Raw genomic sequence first — 20,848 nt, forward strand, 5'->3', positions numbered from 1 at the left:
CACAAGGCCAAGCAGGCGTCTACGTCCTCACAGCGCCTTAGTTACCGTCTCAGTCCATGTCTTCACCACTGGTCTAACCTGTCGGTGCTTGGGCTTTTTATTTTATTTTGTGTTTGCCTTTCTTATTTTTGAGAAACATAGAGTAAAAACAAGGAGATGATTTTGAAAATACTTTTTATTCTTATTTTTACTTTATGTTTGAGAGTTTTGCTTTTATGTGTGTTTATGTACCGCTCGCATGCCCAGCTCCCTCAGAGGCCAAAAGAGGGTGTCGAATTCCCTGGAACAGGAGTTGCAGATGGTTGTGAGCTGCTATGTGGGTGCTGGGAACTGAACCCAGGTTCTCTGGGAGAGCAGCCGTTGCTTTTTAACCGCTGAGCCATCTCTCCAGCCCCAGAGATTGTTTTAAAAGTGTAACAATCGCTGTGTTTTCTCCCAGTGCACTGCTGAGTGTGGTCACGTGCTACTTGTCCTTCCTTATTGTCCTCCGTTGCCTGCTTTGTTCTTACTCTTACTCTTCCTTTTATCCTTTTATAGTGGGGAATTTAAATAAATACAAAGATAGAAAAGAATAATCGATCCCATATTGAGCTTTAACATTATTAATCATGGTCAATTATGCTTCACTTATCGTAAGTCAGAGTCCTCCTCTTCTTCCTCTGCCCTAGCCTATTAAAGCAAATTTAAATTGGAGCAAACGCTAATTGTCACATTACTTGTTATGTGATTTCTCAGCCTATCATTTGTAAGGACTGTAGACAAAAAAGGAGCTGGACAGAGGGATAACTCAGCCGTAGATGTGCTTGACGTATCACACATAAATAATGATGATAACAATTATTCTGTTATCACTTGTTTAAACTGACAGTGTTTGGGGATGGAGTGATGACTCGATGGGTAAGAGCACTTACTGCTCTTTTTATTTAATTTTAAAATTACGTGTCTGTGTGTATAGGTACATGCTTATGAGCACAAGTGCCTGTGGTCTGGGAACAGGCATCAGATCGCCTGGGGCTTACGTTAAGGGATGTTGGGAACCAAACTCAGGTCCTCTGAAGAGCATCAAGGGCTAGTAACCACAGGTTTCACATCATAGCTCAGGCTGACCTAGAACTTACCATGTAGCCCAGGTTGTCCAAGAGTTCCACAGTCATCCTGCCTCAGCCTCCTTAATGTTGGGATTACAGGTATAAGCCACCATGTTTGGCTGATTCACAGCTTTGTTGGGATTGCTTTGATAACTAAATTCAGCCATTTATCCTATTGAGTTTCCCATAGTTTAATCTTCGTTGTTCAAATCTCTCTGGTATCATTTAATGTCATTTGTCTGTGCTTCTTGGTAATCAGTAGTTTGATTTAGAGCAGAACCATCTAGGAGTTGTTTAGTATTTTGTAGTGGTCAGGGTTCTCTGAGGAGTAGAACTGAAAGGATGAACACACACAGAGATGCACACAGGGGTTGGGGTGCATTGCGTGTATATGGATGTGCGTGTGTGCTCGCATGCATGCGGTCCTTGCAGACTATGGTCTGAGTAATTCAACAGTTGTTGCTTCCTGACAGTAAGGCCAGGGGTCCAGTAGCTGCTCAGTCCATGAGGCTGGAGGTCTCAACAGTCCCAGTCTGGTATGGAGTTCCAGGGAAGTCAGAGAGCTGCCAGTTTTCAATCCACGTTAGAGGCCTGAAGATTAGGTGCTGACACCAGTGAAGGAAGGAGCGGCTCAGGGGAGATGAACTCGCCAGTGAGAGTGAGGGCAAGCAGACAGAAAGCAGCAGCCTCCTCCCTCCATTAAGTGGAGTGCCACCAGAAGACATGGCCCAGATTTAGGGTGGATCTTCTGACCACAAATGGTCCTGATTCAGAGTGGGTCTCCCACTTCAAATAATACAACTTAGAAAAATCCCCATAAGTGCTCCTAGATGCTTGCTTGGGTTTAGTTACTTCCAAATATAGTCAAGTTGAAAAGCAAGAGTTAACCTTCACATGCCCACAAAGGAGCCTAGAACTCGAGTTTTTATTTTTGACTCAAACTCTTTATGCACCAAGTAAGGCCCCCTTTCACTTCCCAGGGATTATAGGCCTGTACCACCACATCCACTGTAATTTCCCCCTTGATGTGTGTGTGTGTGTGTGTGTGTGTGTGTGTGTGTGTGTGTGTGTGGGTGTGTGTGTTTCAGGATCTGTCAGTGTGGCCTGGTCCAAGTGCTGGGATTACAGGCATGTGTCCCCATACTTGGCTATTTTTATTTAATTTCACTCGATATACATTTAAGTTGAATAGCCAGATTTGATTTACATTTGCTTTTTTTTTTTTTTTTTTCGGAGCTGGGGACTGAACCCAGGTCCTTGCGGTTGCTAGGCAAGCGCTCTACCACTGAGCCAAATCCCCAACCCCTACATTTGCTTTTTGAGATAAAGCCAGACACTTGATCAGACTGGAAGATTGTTTGGCTGTTTTGTTTGGCAAGTCTTCCCCATGAGTGATGATGACAGATCTAGCTGTCCCTTTCTGTGATGTCTAATAGTCATTGCTGGTGACTGTCTGAATGCACTGATTCACTAGACACTCCAAAATGCTGAGTTTCTAGTTCCTATTTAGTTACAGTTGCAAGTTATAGAGAAAAGTGGCTCCTGGAAATAAGTCTTTTTCACTGTCCTTACAGTCATACATTTTATGGTCTTAACTTTGCAGGAAACCATGAAGATCTCTCTGTAACAATGATTTATATCTTACTGAATTGTACTAACAGCATTCCTGTGAAGTATGGGTCGTTTAGTCACGTACCCTGAAAGTGAGCCTAGGCAGCTCGCCAGCTATGCGTTCAGAGATGACGTTGTCTGTAAGCTTCTGCCTGTGTTAACTGATTTCACCTCACAGTGAAAAACAATAGTCATCTTCTTCCTTTTCCTTTCCTTCTCTCTCAGGCTTTTATTCCTACCCTGGTGGGTTGTAGCATGTTGTCCTCCACTTCCAGTTAAAGGAAGAGATTACCAGCTCCGTGTAATTGGACTTCCTTGACTGTCTCCCAAATAATGTTACAAGAAATGTTCCCTCAACAGCTGCGCATAATGCTGGCATTCCGGAGGCCGAGACAGGAGGATCCTGACTTCATACCAGCCTGGGCTGTTAGTGAGACAAGTGTGTAAAGCAAACTAGAGCCCTCCAAAGGTTCCTCTTACAAAAGAAAAGCATTCTAGGGAACTGGTACATCTAGAGGATTCTACTTTTACCCCCTCTTCCTGTATAAATAAAATGTCTCAGAGATTTTTGGCTTCTTTTCTTTTTGTCACATAGATTTTCTCCTCAAAAAGTGAATCCCGACTGAAACATCTGTTGCAGAGAGCCCCAGATTATTGCCCAGAGACAATGGTGAGTCTTACGGAGCCGTGGATGATGCTTTGTGCACACAGAGGCATCTGATGAGTTACTCTTAGATTTACCAAACTTCTTAAGTGTGGTTGGAATGTGTGACTAGAATCAAAACTTAAACCTAACTTTTTAGAAATCTTTTTATAAATTGGTAAATAAGTTAGTGTCTTTTACCTTTTATCTTCTATTTTAGGGCCTAGGTAAACAAATAGTCTTAACTGTAATGTATTCCAGTCTTTACATTTCACTGTAATATTTAATCTAGAATTTAGAGTCTTCTCACTGATTTGACTAACTTTATGAAATTTTACACTTACTTGGATTTGGGAAGTTGAATTTGAAGTAAGGGGAGCTCTGTGACTTATTTCTTCCTAACGCTCCCTTTCTGGCATACTGTTATTGATACACTGCTTGAAGTCCGAGTCAGGAAGTCTGACGTGTCTCCGGAGTTTGGGCGGCTTTCATTGTTTATAATGTGTGTGGGCCAGGCCTGGAGACCCGGGTGCACACAAGAGAACTTCTTTAGGTACAGTGGCCTCTCGTATGGCAGGAGAAGAGGCCCTGATGGTCAAACAGTTGTGATTTCTTTCCTTAAGGTACCCAGCAGACACTTTCTGTGCACGGGGAAAAGTAATGTTAGTGTATGACCCGAGTCACCCGGCTCAGTCTCAGTGCTTTTAAGTGGGAAATGAGAAAAGAATATGTATGCGGTAGTTCTCATTCTCAGCTTACCTGTAGTTTAGACTGTGTGTGTGTGCATGCATGTGCACATGTGTGCCATGGCTGCTGGTGCATTGAGATTAGACTACAGTGTGAGCAGGAGCTTCCACAGGAGGCTTCGAGGTGCCCAGGAATTTATCATGTGGAACTTCTCATGCAGAGAAGCTAGTTATTTGCATAAAAGCATTTTGGTCCTTACAATTTCAGGTTGAAATTTGGAGTTGCATGAACTCATCTTTGCCAGGTAAGCAAACTTGTTTCATGAATGTAAACTCTGCATCATAGTCCTAAACCTGATTTCTACACAGGACTTTTAAAGTGATGTATTTAGTGTTGCATTGGTGAATGTGTGTGTGCACGGGAACAGCTTGTCCTCCCGCCTGTTGAGACAGATCGATCTCTCTCGCTCTCTCGCGCTCTCTCGCGCTCTCTCACTCTCGCTCTCTTTCTCTTGCTTTGCTGCTTACTGGCCTGTGAGCTTCAGCCTCCTGCCTTGCATGGGAGTGCCAGGATTGTGGTGAGTGGACTTGCTTCATCCAGACATTATCAGACTTGCAGCGTGAGCACTTTTACCTTGCTGAACTTTGCCACCAGCTCCTGAGTATTCTGGCCTTTAACACCCACATTTTCAAATGTATAGTTTATTTTCATTCTGTCAGTCTTGTGTAACTCTTCTTTTTTTAATAGCAAAGTCTCATTAAGTAATTTTGGCTGGACTGACCTGGAACTCTCCATGTAGAGCAAACAGTGCTGGGTTTGAAGGCATGAACTATCACGCCCAGCCCTGACTGTAATTCTTGTCTCCACTTCTGCCATTCTCTGGAAACTAGTCTTTGGAAGATCACCAGGACCTCTAGGTCCCAGACCTTTCATTTTTTTTCTCAGTGTTTGTGCTCTTTGAGTTTCCTATAACCTATGATCTTCTGATAATCTCACCTTGGCTTTAGACCTTAGACTCTCTCCCTGCCTCCTCTTCTGTAGCTGTTCTGATATGCAGAACTCTTCCTGCCTCTCTCCACGCTGCACAGGTAAGCTGTTAACTAGTCACCTCTAGGAAGGGACTTTGTTATTTCTCACTGCCCAGATCTCTGTGTTTGAGGAACATCTGAAGTACAAAACCAGATTAGCAGAAAGATACTAGTTCCAGTGACATGCCCTTTGCAAGGTCTTGTATCTGTCTTTTCCCAGTTCAAGTCTTTGTTACCACACTCTTGGGATAGAATATTATAATAAACTAATAACTAATGTCTAAGTGTCTATTATATGTGTACTTCTTATCTCCTTCAGAATACCTCAGGGGATTTCTGCTCCCATTGTAATAAAGTCTAAATTCTGTACCCTGGCATGCATGGTCTTCTATAACTGAAACTCATTTTCTAGCCCTAGTTAAAGCCAATGCTTAGAAAAAAGGAATATGCCTTATGCTTCTATAGCTGGTGAGGAATGTTGTACTCTCTGAAGCTTGCATTGCAAACAAATTTAGCGCTGCATTTGTGTTCAGACCAAAGTATAATTTCCATAAGGAGATACTCCTTGTACATCTTATCTGTTTTATAATTTTGTATTCATGTAGCATGTAATGGAATAGCTTATAGGCAGTAGGGATTCGAAAGTGGAAGAGCTCGTTAAATAAACTTGTTTTCTAAGGTTACCAGGTGTCTGGAGACAGCAGTGTGCTGCAGTGTGAATAAGAGCCCATGCAGCGAATGATCCACACAGATATTGTTCACTAGTCTAAAATAGTCCGTAGTCATTTTGTATCACTGTCATCAAAGCCAGGATTGACTCATAGAAGTTGTTTCTGCATGTTTTTTGTATATCAGTTTTTTAACAAGGTAATGAGTTTTATGCTATTCTGTATACTTAGTATTTTAACACAAAAGATTCATGTGCTTTTTTTGCATGTTTGATTAAATTATATTAGAATTTTTGTATGTGATTCCCAGTATGAAATAAGGAAAAGTTCTTTGTCCCTGACTCTCCTTACTTTGCACGTCCTCTCATAGAGATGCTGCTTATCCAAGATGAAGGGTGACAGAGCTCAGGGTGAACAGAAAATGAGAAAATGGATAAAACCACAGGGCCTTATTTTATGTAGTGTGGTGCCCTAAGAAAATGACGTCACTGAGATTGATGGCCAGAGGAGGCACATGGTCATTGGGAGCCCTGCTGTGTGAACTAGTTTCCTCACTGACTTGTCATGATATCCGTTACCTTTCTATTATTTGTCTTCACTGGTGCTTACGACCAAAACATCTGAACACGTTGTTTTCCAGGTGTATTTAAGAAGTCGGATGGCTGGGTTGGCTTAGGCTGCTGTGAGCTAGCCATTGGCTTGGAGTGCCGCCAGGCATGCAAGCAGGTAAGACCCGACAGGCAGTTTCTAAGCGTCATGGACTATGCAGGAGCTGTAGCTGTGTGGTTTTGGACTTGTCTGCTTCATAGCTTTGGAGAGGTGACCTAAAACGCTGTGAATTCAGTGTGGAGCTTGCTGTTCTTTGGTTGCAGCCGCTGCATGCAAGATCCTCAACCTTCTCTTACTCTTTTCCTTTCTTTTCTTAGATGTCCTTGTCTAGTCTGTGTGTGTGGGTGTTTTGCTTTCATGTATGTTTATGCACCGTATGCACACTGGGTGCCTATGGAGGCCAGCGGAGGCATCAGCTTCCCTGGAACTGGAGTTACAGATTAGGAATTAAACCTGGGGCCTCTGGTAGAGCACCAGTGTCTTAGCCGCTAAGTTCTCTCTCCAGCCCCTTTTCCTTCTGTCCATCTCTTAGCCACACAGAGAACAACTTTTAGAATCAGGGCATTTTGTCTTTCCCGGAACATGATGAGTCATTGTACGGCTTGCTTTGTCTTCATCTCCCCTTCTCTTTGGCATCATGCCTTTACTCTGAGGATGTGTCCCTGTCCTTTCTCTGCTCTGAAGGTGCGTGTGACCCCTCCCTCTAGTAAGCCATGGCTTCTCTTTGAGTAGGTATACTCTGCTCCAATTCAGACAGGCCCGAGGCTCCAATACATGTTTTTCAGTAGCTCCTCACTTTAGTAACGCTGGTTCCTGGGTTTGCCATTCCCAGTGGTATAGAGCTAACTGGGAAGCCTGCTGTCTAAACAGTTGTTTAAACTAACCCAGAACGTAGCCAGAAGCTTGTGCTGGAGACCGTTCTCTGGGATGCGTGAGATGCCAATGCCCCCTGCACTTCTGCTGTCGAGTTTTTGTTTGTGTTTTGTGAAAGGGTCTTCGTGTAGCCCTGGCTGCCTGTGACTTCCTATGTAGATCAGACAGGTCCCAATGTACAGCATTCTTCTGCCTCTGCCTCATGAGTGCTGGGATTATAGGAATGAGCCGCCACACCGGGCCTCACCTTCACTCCTGTACACACAGCACTGCACTAGAGCCTGCACTGCAGTGTCTGGGCAGCCCGTGACCCAGGGATCTGCTACTCTTCTCCAAACCTTGAAGTAGAGTTGAATTTCACAGGTTTGAACTCAAATCCTGGGGACATTAAGCAGTTACCAGCCCATTCATCTCCTTGCCCTGACCTCAACCCCGTCTCCGTCATCCTTATCAGCTAGTTTGTTATAAATTGCATGAGACTAGATGACAGAATAGGAGGAAGTAACCACGGGCGAGATCCCTTGACTCTGGAACAGCGTGTCTAAACTGAGACTGGTGGTGTGCAGAAAGTGACCATCGGCAGCAGAGCTGTTTCGCGTTGTTTTGCACAGAAGCATGTACTTCCCTGTGAGGAGTGCCCTGATGTTTCCTGACATCAGTCCAATGGACAGTCTAATGCATTGAGAGGATGATGGAAGAGAAACATGGCGTTGACCACCTGACCAGCATATTCTTCTTTAGTGCCCTCCCCATCCTATATGCTGATTTTCTGAGGAAGTTGGCTCATTGTAGTCAGTATGAAATGTTGGATATGAAGGGTTAAAGAAAAAGCAAAATGTAAGCGCCCTGGCAGAACTTCACAAGAAAATTCACTAGAGTGGAATTCGGCGTTTAAAAGGCCTCTGATTTACATTTCCTTCAAAGTCCTCTAGTTTCCAAAATAACAAAAGAACCATGTTGTTATGTGAGATTGAAACCATAAAAGTTGGGCTGAAACTCCTGGAGCACCCTTTGTTTTAAAACATTACAGAACATTTGTTGTAGTTTAGGAACATCTAAATATTTGAGTATAGGTTTCCCATGATGAAATAAAGAATATTATGCCAACAATTATATATAATAATATATACTAATTTGTAGAGTTTGTCCTATATGAAAGAAACAGCACACATAGTAAATGAAGATTTTTTTGGTTGCTTTTAGGCATCTTCAAAGAATGATATTTCCAAAGTTTGCAGGAAAGAATATGAGGTACGTATCTTATTTAACAAATTTAGATATAGACTATTCTAGTCTTCTCAGAACTGACAAAATAACTTAAATTTTAAAAATTAATTCATTTTTAAACAAATTGTGTTCTAACTTAGCAGAAAATTTAGCCCTAATAGAAATGTCACTTTCTCTGAAGTGTTTTGACTTTGAGATTTGTAGACATTAAATATTGATTTTAAAGAAATACTTTAAATCTCTCATTCTAGCATTTCATCTATTATATTTTTATAGCAAAGCCACTGGTTGATTTAAGATTCTGAACTTGTTTTTTATAAGTTCTGTATCCTCTATAGCCCCTGTCCTACCTCTAGACCCATCTTTATGTCCGTTGTTTTATAAGCTGCCTATATCAAGAAATAAACTAAGCAAGTCAGACGGCTAAAATGAGCACTCATGCTTCAGCACCTCGCATTTGGGGAACCCTCGTCTCCGGGATGGGTTTCCAGCACCGTGCTCCCTAGTATGGAGATAAGAGAGTGAAAGTAGAGGAGATAGTTCACCTTGTACAAATGTACAAAACTCCTTTAGGTGTCTGTTTTCTAGAACCCCTTGAAGTGTGACACTTGTGTTACTCTCAGAGTTAAGGTCATGGAGTTGGGAGACTTAAATGCATAACAATGAGGACCCTATTAACAGTCTGTATTTGGGAGAAACAGAGTCATTCCCGCTGCTTCTATGCCATACTTCCGATTAATTAGTTTTTCTTTTCTCAAAGTCTATAATTATATTTCTTCATTAACATTTTTAGACTGGAGAGTCTTATTTATCCTTTGTCCCTTTGTTCTGTTGGCTAAGTTACATCTGGTCTCTGAAGACAAGTTTCCAAGTCAACATCAACCTCCCTCTGATCCTCCTGGAAAGAGCCTGTTGTCCAGAAGGAGGGGAGCTTTTAATGTTTTTTCTTACCTCTACCTTTGAAATGACCATTTTGGGTTTCTCTTGAACAAAGTGCCTAACTGTGATAATTCCTTCTTTTCTTCCACATGATGTCTGACACTGTCCATCTCCTGTAGCCTGTCCTCCATTACTTTAGTGTGCTTCCTTCTCTTGTTTGGATTTCTGCATTGCCCTAGGAAGTCTGCAGTGTGTGTTGATGAAGGACGAGACAGGAAAGGTAAGAGAGACGAATACTGTGCTACAACAGAGATGAGGACAGATTGCTTCCCAGACCGCCTGTCTTTGTCTGGACTAGAATTAATAAAACAACCAGTTTCCAAAGGTCCGCAAGGCGTATCTTTGTATTAAAAGCTCAAGTAACTCAACATAACTCAAAATTCAGTTTGAGTTCTTACATATTATTTAGAAATAATGAGAGGCAACATAACTTTAATTCAGGGAACTGGTTCTGCATTATAGACCCAAAGCAAATCACAGCTGAAGTCTAGACTGGAGCTAGAACTGTCTGTGAGCAGCTCTAAGGTGAATTGGATAAATTTGGTATAATACAGTCTTTTTATCACATCAGAGTCTTACAAACTGGGCATTTAATATCTTTTTCTTTGCCTTGGGGTGGCCATTCCTTTAGGTTTGTGGTTTCGGGTGTTGTATTTACCCTGAAGGACAGATCTTACAGGGTTTGAGTAGAGATTCAGAGACTAGGCGATTTTGCTGGTCCTGGTTCCTTTAAGGGGATTTCCTAGGAAACCTATTTACATAAGAGTTGCCTTGGTCATGGTGTCTCTTCGTGTCAGCGGAGACCCTAGCTAAGACACCTAGTGTCCTGGCAGACTTTTACTATTGCCCTGTGCTGAAGGTCTTGTGTGGGACCTCATCTTCTGGCACTAGGGCATACTTATTACCTTGTTCTGGGCTATAGGGATAAACAGTTTTAAATGCTAGCTTGATTTGCTAGAAAGAAACGATGGAATGCACAAGCCAAACACCAAGCAGGGACCGAGCACTGAGAAGCCAACAGCTTTGAGGACTTTGACATTTACTGAGCTGGTTTTCATAGCTGTATAGTTTTGCATACTTGGAAGTCAGAGAAGAGATTTTTGGTACCAATAAAAGATGGAAAACCCAGTTGTGGTCTCTTTCCAAAGATACTGCAGTTGCAATATGGAAGACAAAAGTTGGAATCATTTCCTTTTGTAGAGGACTACATTGCTTCTCAATGTAAAGAGAATGTCTACCTCGAAAACTGGTATTACTACGTGAAGTTTGAAGCCTCACTCATATAAAGTAGGTGCTTAGAAAATCTCAAGCTGGGGGCTGGGGATTTAGCTCAGTGGTAGAGCGCTTGCCTAGCAAGCACAAGGCCCTGGGTTCGGTCCTCAGCTCCAAAGAAAAAGAAAAAGAAAAAAAAAAAGAAAATCTCAAGCTGAGACTATATCTAAAATAATTCTAAAACGGTAGTCCTTTCTTAGATGCCTCAGACAAATAACACAGATTCTCTCTGGAGGAAGGGTTTTGTATTCCAGACTTCAAGCTCCCACAGATAAAATTCTAGGGAAAGTAAGCAACTCACATTAAAAAAAAAAATAATCACAAAACTCACTACTGAACAAGGCCATGAGACAAGAGCCGGCAGGAACAGTAGTGAACAGAATAGGCCTCAGGAGCCTGTGCCGTAGAAACTCTCACATGCAGACTGCAAAATATTTAACATGGGTAGGAAACAAGATCCTGAAAATACACGGAGCAAGTGTAGGTGGGAAGAATTCATAAAATAAAATTTTAATTGAAGAAATGAAAACATAGTAGAAGCTGAGGTAGTGTTTCTGTCCTGTGAGCCCAGGTAGAGGTAGAAGGTCTATGAATTCGGGTTCATACTCAGCTGGATAGTGAGTCAAGTCAGCCCAGGCTGTAAGAGATGGTATCTACATATTATAGGAATAAGAAGAAGAAGAAGAAGAAGAAGAACAACAACAACAACAACAACAACAACAACTTACAATAAGAATTTTTTCAAAACATTCTTTCAAAATGACCAATAGCTGATTTCTCAGAAGCAACAAAAAAAAGCCAGAAGACAGTATTTACATAGTTCTTAAAGAAAGTAGCTATTAACCTAGACATTGTATCCAAAAAGATTTCAGGAAATAATGCATCATTAAGATGGTTGGAGAGACAACAATGCCAAGCAACCAGAGCTTCCAGGGACTAAGCCACTACCTAAGGACTATTCGTGGACTGACCCTGGACTCTGACCTCATAGGTAGCAATGAATATTCTATTAAGATCCCCAGTGGAAGGGATAGCCCTTGGTCCTGCTAAGACTGAACCCCCAGTGAACGTGATTGTTGGGTGGAGGGCGGCAATGGGGGGAGGATGGGGAGGGCAACACCTATAAAGAAGGGGAGGGGGAGGGACTAGGGGGATGTTTGTCCGGAAACCGGGAATAACACTCGAAATGTAAATAAGAAACACTCAAGTTAATAATAATAATAATAAAAAAAGAAAGATGAGGTAAAAAAAAAAAAAGATGGTTGGAGAGGAGAGAGTGGGATTGAGTGAGAGAGTAGGGTGCAAGTAAGAACAAAATGTAATGGTCTGCGTGTGTGCGTGGGCATGTGGGCATGTGTGTGACACTGTCATTGTGACACCTATTACATTTATGTTAACTAAAAATGCACTGGGGCTGGGGAGACAGCTTCATGCATGTTGTGAAAACAGGAGGATCTGAGTACGTACCCAGATGAAGCCAGCATAGGAGCCGTAATTCCAGTACTACAATGGCAGGATGGGAGACAGAAACAGAAGGCTCTGTGGAACCTGACAGATGCCCCAGCTAGCTAGCCTGATGTGTGCAGCTGAGGAACCTCCAGAGGCTCTGTCTCAAACAAGGTGGAAGTTGAGAGTCAACACCAGAGGTTGTCCTTCTGTGCACTGTTCCGCCATACATGCACATCATATATACACAAAAACTAGGGATTTCTTAAAGATTTTTTTGTTTGTCTTTTGAGACAAGGTCTTACTATGTATGTAGCTGGCTGGTTTAGAATCTAGTATGTAGACCAGGCTGGCCTCAAACTTGCAGAGATCTGCCTGCCTCTGCCTCCTAGTGCTGGGATTAAAGGTGTGCACCTCCAGGTCCTATAGGAAGTTCTTACATAGGGAATTTCATCTAAAAATGAGAGATCTGACTGATAATCTTTCTTTCAACTCTGCTTTTCTCATTTGATCACTACCACCCACCCCAAAAGAGTACCTCCTTTAGCATTAAGTACTTCTGAGTTGACAAGGTGACTCAGTGGGGATAGGTACTTGCTGCTAAGCCTCACTACCCAAGTGCCACCCACAGTGTCATTCCTCAAATGTTGGAGGGAGAAAAAGCTACTTCTGTAAGTTGACCTCTGACCTCTGACCTCTGACTCATACTAAGGTATATACCCATCCACACACTTACATTTATACACACAAACACATGAAAATAAATAATTGTAAAAAGTGTAGATAATACATTTTGAGAATTACATATATTTGAGTGAAATCACCAAGCTTTGATCTAGGAGCTACCAAAACCAACCTTTAACTTGATGATTCCCACAGAATCGCATTCATATACTATGGGCAGTCTCGGTTCTAGGTTTTCCTGAATTTTCCCACAAGCATAATCCTTGAGACACCCAGAAATATGGACTAGGTCATGATGAGGCTTGTGGCTGTTCAGTGCTAGAACCCAATCCTACTCAGAACACTCAAAGCCTGGAACGGCGTTGGCACCAGCAGCCAGAGCAGAGGCTGTAAGCTTAGCACAACCAGCACCGAGTGTGCTGGCTCATTTGATTAAAACTAGGTAACTAAGGAATTGCTTTCTGTGAGATATAAGACATTACCTGAGGTGGGTTTTCACACCGTCTTTGTCCACAGTTTATCTGTGAACCTTTTCTTCTAGATACCAGTGTGGTAATTTTTGGATTTTTTTATTATTATTTTTTCCTTGATTATCAGAGTAAACATTGATAAATTCTGTGAGGGATGTGAGGGTAATGAAGTATCCAGAGACATGGTGATGGTGATAAAATTGTGAGCTTAAATTTTAGTTCAGGATCCGTAAATTCATGTCAAACCTTAATGTCAGACTTCCCTGACACTGTCCTAATATGGCCGTCCCATTTGCTGCTCAAGCCACTGAAGTGAGTGCTGCAGCTGCATCAGACCTCCATGCTCCTGCCTGTCTCTTCCTCTCCCTGCTCCTGCCCTGGGCTTTCTGTACAGTCCACAGAACTGTAGCTTTCCTGCCTCTTACCTCTTTTCCTCAGTCTAGTTCTCTGATGGTTTCTTTAAAGAAGGTGACAGATAGTAAAGAAAATCCAGTAGTTTGGCCTTTTTTAACGGTTTAAGAAGCTGGAGAGTTGAAGCAGTGGTTCTGACCACTTCTTGTTTATACAAAGACCTAGATTCAATTCCCAGCACCCATATGGCTGCTTACAACCATCTGTAACTCCAGCCCTGCAGGACCTGACACCCTCTGTTGACCTCTAGGTCATGAGGCATGCATGGGATCTATATGCAGCCAAAACACTCGTACATATAAAGTAATTAAACAATAATTTTTAAAAGTTTTAGGATTAAAGTTTTGGGTTAAGTAATTGCTAACACAACTAGATTGTTTTGCTGATGACCGCTGGTTCTGTGAGAATGCTAAGATAAAGGCAGCACAGTGGCCCTTAGACCACAGAGCCAAAGGCAAGTCCTAGACGCAGCTGTCTGCACCACTGCCAGCACATGGCTGTATGACAGGGTGCGGGTTCATGTAAACCTGCATTCTTTGATTATTCACGTGGTTCACAATTGAGAATAGCATGTAATATAGTCTTCTTCCCATGTCATGAACTACAGCCACCAGGTTCCTGCAGTTACCAGTAATGTTTAGTCCTCCACCCACCTTTACCACCGTTAGCATGCACTTGGCTCTGCCCCGGATGCTAGTGTGGAGTGCGTGTTTGTATATGCCTGCTGGGACTGTGCCATGCCCTCAGCGAGTGTTCCAGTAAACGTATGCTTGAAGATATGTTTGCATCAATATTTAGTTCCTTTTTCTCAAATTAACCTTGGTTCCAGGTTTACTTTGTGTTGGAAGCATAAAAGAAGGGAGATGGGGAGCAGTCTAAGGGACCAGAAAGAGCAGGGCTAGCCATGTCACTGTCAGCTGGAGGTCTCCTAAGCTGTAGTGTGATGTCAGCCTGCTGCAGGGGCTCTGGTGTGGCAGGGAACAACATAGGCTTTGGACAGCTGTGCTGTCTGTCCCTCCCAGTCAGCTTTTGGCTATTTTAACAAAGCGCACAGGCTGGAGCTGTGGCTTAGAAGCCCTTGGCTCAGTCCCTAGTGGGTACACACTTGTTCTTACACATACACGAAGTGGGACTTCGCCTTTGTAAAGTCTTAAGGCTCTAAATATAAAGTATGTATTAGTTCACACTGAGGGAATGCCAAGAGTTGTTGGAGCATAGTACATAGCAGGCTGTGAGGGAAGACTTTAGGAATGGTAAATCTCTACAGAGGTATGAGCCGTTACCTGCAGCTGATGAGCTCCAAAAAGAGCGAAACCTGTTAGGTCCTGCAGTACTGGCTTAAGATAGTAAGACTTAAGTGCTGGGATTGCACTGTATTGTCCTAGGAGAGGAGAAGCTCCTGTTTACTGTCCTTGGTGCTGGTTCATTTCCTTTCCCGGTCATACCTTAGCTGAGTAAGAGTATGCCTATAGTCTTGGTCCTGTCAGACTAGCTACGATCGTGCCTCATCTAAACTGGTCTCTACTGGATGCCTTATCTTCTCATACCTTGTTGTTTGTTTTTGTGGTACTAGGAGTTGAAGCCAGGGTATCATGCTCTTCCCTAGCGCAGACCCCATACCTTTAATTACCCCTATTTAATGACAGTCCAGAATCCTCTCTGCTAACTTTCTTTTTGAGATAAGATTTCACTGTGTAGCCCTGGCTGGTCTTGAACTTGCTATGTAGATCAGGCTTGCCTCAAACTAACAGATTCATTAAAGGCATGCAACACACACACACACACACACACACACACACACACACACACCCCAAAACAGATAATTGTCTTCTTTCTTGCACTTCTCCCTGAGATGCTGAGTACAGTCTTCCCAGATGTAACCAAATAAAAGCCAGCACACATTGTCCACTCTTCCCTCTTTTGAATCATCTCCCATGGATCACTAGCTATTAAACCCTAAAGATTTACCAGCTATGGCTGTGCATACCCTTATCCCAGGACTCAGGAGGCAATGGCAGATAGATCTCTGTGAGTTTGAGACTAGCCTCATCTATATAGTGGGTTCCAAGGCAGCCAGGGTTCTGTAGATAGACCTTGTCTCAAAAATAGATAGATAGGGGCTGGAGAGATGGCTCAGCGGTTAAGAGCACTGACTGCTCTTCCAGAGGTCCTGAGTTCAAATTCCAGTGACCACATGGTGGCTCACAACCATCTGTAATGAGATCTGATGTCCTCTTGTGGTGTGTCTGAAGACAGTTACAGTGTACTTATATATAATAAATAAATAAATCTTTTTTAAAAAATAGATAGATAGACAGACATATAGATAGATAGATTTAAAGTATTGCTTCCCTTTGGAGGTCATTAAACATGTAGTATGTATGTATGTATGTATGTATGTATGTATGTATGTATGTATGTATGTATGTTTCTCCTAAGTACATCTTAGTTAATACTGGCCGCTGAGTCCCTGGAGCAGAGCTCTGCAGTCGTTTTGTATCTGTCTCCACTCATTACTTAGCATTCATTGAGCCGATGACGCACAGTGAGCTGATACACCAGCGTGTGGAGGAACTTTCTCAGTGATGAGCCACTGTCTGCCAAAAGCTTGCAGTCTAGTCCTTGGGAAGAGGAATCCACAGAGACTTAGAAACAGTGAGCACGCACACTGCTAGAAACCTGCAGGAGCCACACTGGGACCTGGAGTCAGAGCTGTGGTCTGAAATGGGATGAGTGCTTTCTCAGGTAGATTTTAGTTGTGAAATCATTGCCCTGTTGCCCACGTTGATCTTAGGATCCTGTCAGCCTCAGTATATTGGGGTGCTCTTGGGTTTCTGGTGTGGTATACCTCACCTCAGTGCCACTGTAGATTTTATCTGTTAAATAAGAAGGAGAGCTATTCAGTGGCATCCCGTGGGTGCAGCTGTGGGAAGCAGGTCTGGAAAGACTCCACTGGAGAACATGAACGCTTGCTTCCTGTTCTGCCAGCAGATGGCAGTCAGACATTTGAAAGACTTAACTAGCTAAGACACCAGAAAGTAATTCTAAGCTAATGCCACAATTCATACATACGCCTTTGGCCTATTAATAATCAACAGTAGCTCAGGCATGGAAAAGAGTCGCTGATGATCAGGCATGGTGACACCCTGGGACCCCTGCACTTGGAAATTTGAGGCAGGAGGAATGCAAATATAAGGACAGCTGACTTTAAAAAGGATGAAGAATTACTTATAACAAACATAGGACTCTTATCAAAGCTGGATATGGTCAGTCTATCAACTCAAAATGGGTGTAGCAGATTAATGACTATCACATCGATAGAGGGACAGAACATATTTTTATATCTTAAATAGTTTATCTATTTAGCTGTTCTACACACAATGTTGTCTCGCTTGCGTGTGTGAGGGTGTCAGGTCCACAAACCTGAAGTTAGAGACCATTGTGAGCTGCCATGTGAGTTCTGAGGACTGAACTCTGGTCCTCTGAAAGAGCAGCCAGTGCTCTTGACCACTGAGCCATCTCTCTAGCCCCAAACAAAACATATTTTTAAACCATAGACTGAGTAAAGATGTAGAAGTAATGTATTAACATTAATGGTGCTCCTGTGTAGAAAATCAAGTTTTCATTCAACACATCCAGGAAAACAGTAAAGAAGTAATATAATTGCTTGGGGAATGTTTACTCTCAGGGGACATCAAGGAAGACAGGTTTGTCCTCCTTTTCCTTCAGCAGCTGGCAGACTCTCTGTATTGTTTGCCGTGTGGGCAGACTGGCTTCTGCGGCTGTTTCCCGCTTGCTCCTGTGACCTAAGTCACAGGATGGTGACTTAGATGGTCTCTGATACCTGAGCCTTTATTTCCTTTAGTGCCGTCCTCTTAGGCTAAGCTATCGTAAGATTGAACTGGAAGGGATGTTTCTCTTGCTCATAAAGTCAGATTTGGTGGGGGCCGGAGATGGCTCAGCGGTTAAGAGCACCAACTGCTCTTCCAGAGGTCCTGAATTCAATTCCCAGCAACTACATGGTGGCTCACAACCATCTGTAATGGGATCCGATGCCCTCTTCTGGTGTCTGAAGACAGCTACAGTGTACTTACATATAATAATAAATCTTTTTTAAAAAGTAAAGTCCAATTTTAAAAATCTAGCTTGAACAAATTCATAAACGTTACTGCAGGGTTTTGGAGATTTGTTATGATTGACATTGCCATCTGGATCCTTAGAGACCAGGGACATCTGGCCTGTTCTCAGCAACCTTTATGGCTTCTACTCACAAGATGCTAATTAATGCCCACTCCACCGCACTTTCAATGACAGGAAATGACTGCAGGCATCAGGCGTCCCCTAGGAGGCTAATCCTGATGGAAGCTATTTCTCTGCAGGCTAGTTTTAATATTGATTTTATTTTGTTTTATAAATGTTCCTGGGGCTGATGAGCACCAGTGGAGAGTTGTCTGATAATGGTAACTGAAACGCCACAGTAAGACAAAGGAACATGTGTGAGGAGACAAGCAAAACAGTTCACTGCTGAAGGACACTGAGAGGCTACTTATTTCTCACTGTTTATTCTGATCTACCAGCTCTGGCAGAAGCGTGCACACTGGAGGAATTTGTTGTCCCTTCCTGCGAGACCTGGGTCCGTTTGTTAGTTAACTTACTCACTTTCGTTTAAGTGAGGAACTCCAGTGTGGGCCACTCCTACAGTGGAATATGGATAGGGAGAAAGAGGGAGTTCAGTGCAGCTTTGTCAACAGTACAGATAGACTTTTCTTGGCTGTTTGAACAGTCTTCCACTGTAGCACAGGCTAGCCTGACATGCACGATGTAGTTCAGGCTGGCTTCACACCAGTGACAGACCTCCCACCTGACCCTCTAGTGATGGGCCACGGGTGGTAGCCACCATGCCTGGAAACCTTGGAAGCTGGACTTCCAAGGTTGGTAATGCTGGTCATTTTTACCTGTTTATATTTTCTCTCTTGTATTTTTGATTTTTTTGTTGTTGTTGTTGAGACAAATTCTAAAAGGTCACTGTGTTGTGTGGCTCAGGCTGGCATCAAACTCAACCTCCTCCTGCCTCAGTCTCCCAAGTGCTGAGATTATGAGCATGTGCCACCACGCCCAACTAAAGATGGACTTAAGCGCAGTCCCTTAGCTGGGTTTGATGGACAGTCCTGGTACATCTGATTTCCTTCCATGCTTTATGTTAGCACGTTTATTTTAGTAAGTCGTTCTCCTCCAGTCATGAAAGATACTGACTCACAGGTGATGCGCCCTGCATATCCTAATGGTTTTGGACAAGAACGGTTTTGTTGTTTTGTTTTGTTTTGTTTTTCTTTTGTCTTTTGTCTTTTTCTTGTTTTCTTTCCTTTTTTCCCTTACTTTTCGGGCAATGACTTAAACAGGGTAGCATTCTGAACAAAATCTAAGGCTTCTAGAACAATCGACTCTGATCTCAGTCTCTGCTTTTAGCAACTTCTGGGGTCTAGTGCAAGCAGGTGTCCTCTGCCTGCAGAAGGCTTCCCTCTGTAAAATGCTAGGGAGTTTCCCAAACTCTGACCACAAGAAGACTAAATGAAAGCTATCTCTGAAACGTTGTGTAAAGTGTAGATTTCTGTCACGTGGGAAGGGTAGGCCTGGGAAGTTTGGGAGGTTCCACTGCACAGTCATGTTTGAGAACAATCAGAGGTAACCTCTGAGGTCACATCTACTCTAAAATGCAGTAATTACAGGAAATAATGTACATCTGAGTGATTTTTATTATGTTATTTTCTAAAAGGCATTTTATATTCTACAAGGAAAAGTAGAAATCAGTACAGGGTGATCCCCTCCACACACGGGCCTTCACACTACTCCAGCTCACCAGAGCTTCGCTCCTTACGCGTCAGTATACAGCGCAGAGAGGGATCTCTGCCACGGTCATACGATGGTTACTCTTAACCTCTATGTTTTCAGCTTCAAATTTAGAAAATAATTAAAGAATATGATATCCTGATTTCCATGTGATTCTAAAACAGAATAAAATTAGAGATTCTGCTTGTTAATTTGTTTGTTTTTCTTTAATTTACAGAACGCTCTTTTCAGTTGCATTAGCAGAAATGAAAGTAAGTATGTTGTCAGTGATCATGTGAGCAGTTCAGAGAGTAAGACATTTACAGACTTAGTTAACAGTAAATGATCGCCAGTACTCTTAGCACTACGCCTGAGAAGCCATCTGAAGAAGCAGGCACACAGGATTCTGCTAGGCCACTGCCTGTTCAAATCATGTGTGTAGTCTGACAATTCCTGTGTCCCAATTGCATATTTATAAACCAACACTATAGATAGATCACTAGAGAAAGATAACACCGATAATAAGGTCTCTTCTGAGGAAACATACATCTACAGTATGTGACGTAGTCCTTGCTAAGGGCTGCCTCTTGGTCCAGTACACAGGTATTTATTGAGTACTTGCCTGGTGTGGAGCAGACACTTACCTGTGGGAGACATGCCCAGAACACAAAGCACTTGGAAATGGTGTAGAATATGAGGTAGCACTGATAAAAGGAAGAGGTTTAGAGGAAACAGGAATCTTATTGCAAGGTTGCTTAGAGGAGACCTCGTGGAGTTCATCAGTTAACTGGGCCTTGAAATTAAATAAGGTATTTGTAGGGGGTTGAGAGAGAAGCAGACGATGTGTACAGTGAAGTCTGGAGGAGCAGCATCCCATGTGAAGGGAATGTCGAGAGCAGCGGTTGGAGGTGGGAAAAGACAGCTGAAGAACAAGCAGTTGGTTGTAAACTGGGGCCTCGTTCAGAGTGTACCCTATAGTACACTTTGGCAGGTGATCTCGGATCCTCCCTCACTGGCAAGGAAGCTAAGCCAATGGAGGAATCAGGAGACAGACACTTGATCCTATTTCACTTCATGCATGGGGGCTCCCAGAAAACCACCACTGCAGTGTACACTAATAAATGCGGCAGAACTTCTTTCTGTGGCTGGAGATGTAGCACAGAGGTAGAGTGTATGCTTAGACATCTAAGGTCCTTGTCACCTCCAGCACCATACACATAGCAGTACTGAAAGGCAGCTGTTGCCCAAAGTGAGCGTGTGTTCTTTGGCAGTAGACATAAACTTGGGGGTAGTTAAAAGTCAAACCTAGTACATAATAGGTATGGAATAATGTGGTCCAGGAAACCGAGGTACGTTCCATAAGGTC

The 20,848-nt window shown here is 42.9% G+C and overlaps 1 protein-coding gene across 2 annotated transcripts in view; it reads left to right on the forward strand.

The window, feature by feature from the left end:
• The window catches only part of Reck (reversion-inducing-cysteine-rich protein with kazal motifs), a 66,655-nt gene that overhangs the window by 15,110 nt on the left and 30,697 nt on the right, over positions 1–20,848 (forward strand). The window contains 5 exon segments of one of the 2 annotated variants that reach the window (NM_001415923.1): positions 3,295–3,369; positions 4,297–4,333; positions 6,366–6,451; positions 8,411–8,458; positions 19,721–19,754. In NM_001415923.1, the coding sequence (NP_001402852.1) occupies positions 3,295–3,369; positions 4,297–4,333; positions 6,366–6,451; positions 8,411–8,458; positions 19,721–19,754 (280 nt within the window). 2 annotated transcript variants of the gene reach the window in all.

Source organism: Rattus norvegicus, chromosome 5, assembly GCF_021556685.1.
Source record: "Rattus norvegicus strain SHRSP/BbbUtx chromosome 5, alternate assembly SHRSP_T2T, whole genome shotgun sequence".
Classification (NCBI taxonomy): Eukaryota; Metazoa; Chordata; class Mammalia; order Rodentia; family Muridae; genus Rattus; species Rattus norvegicus.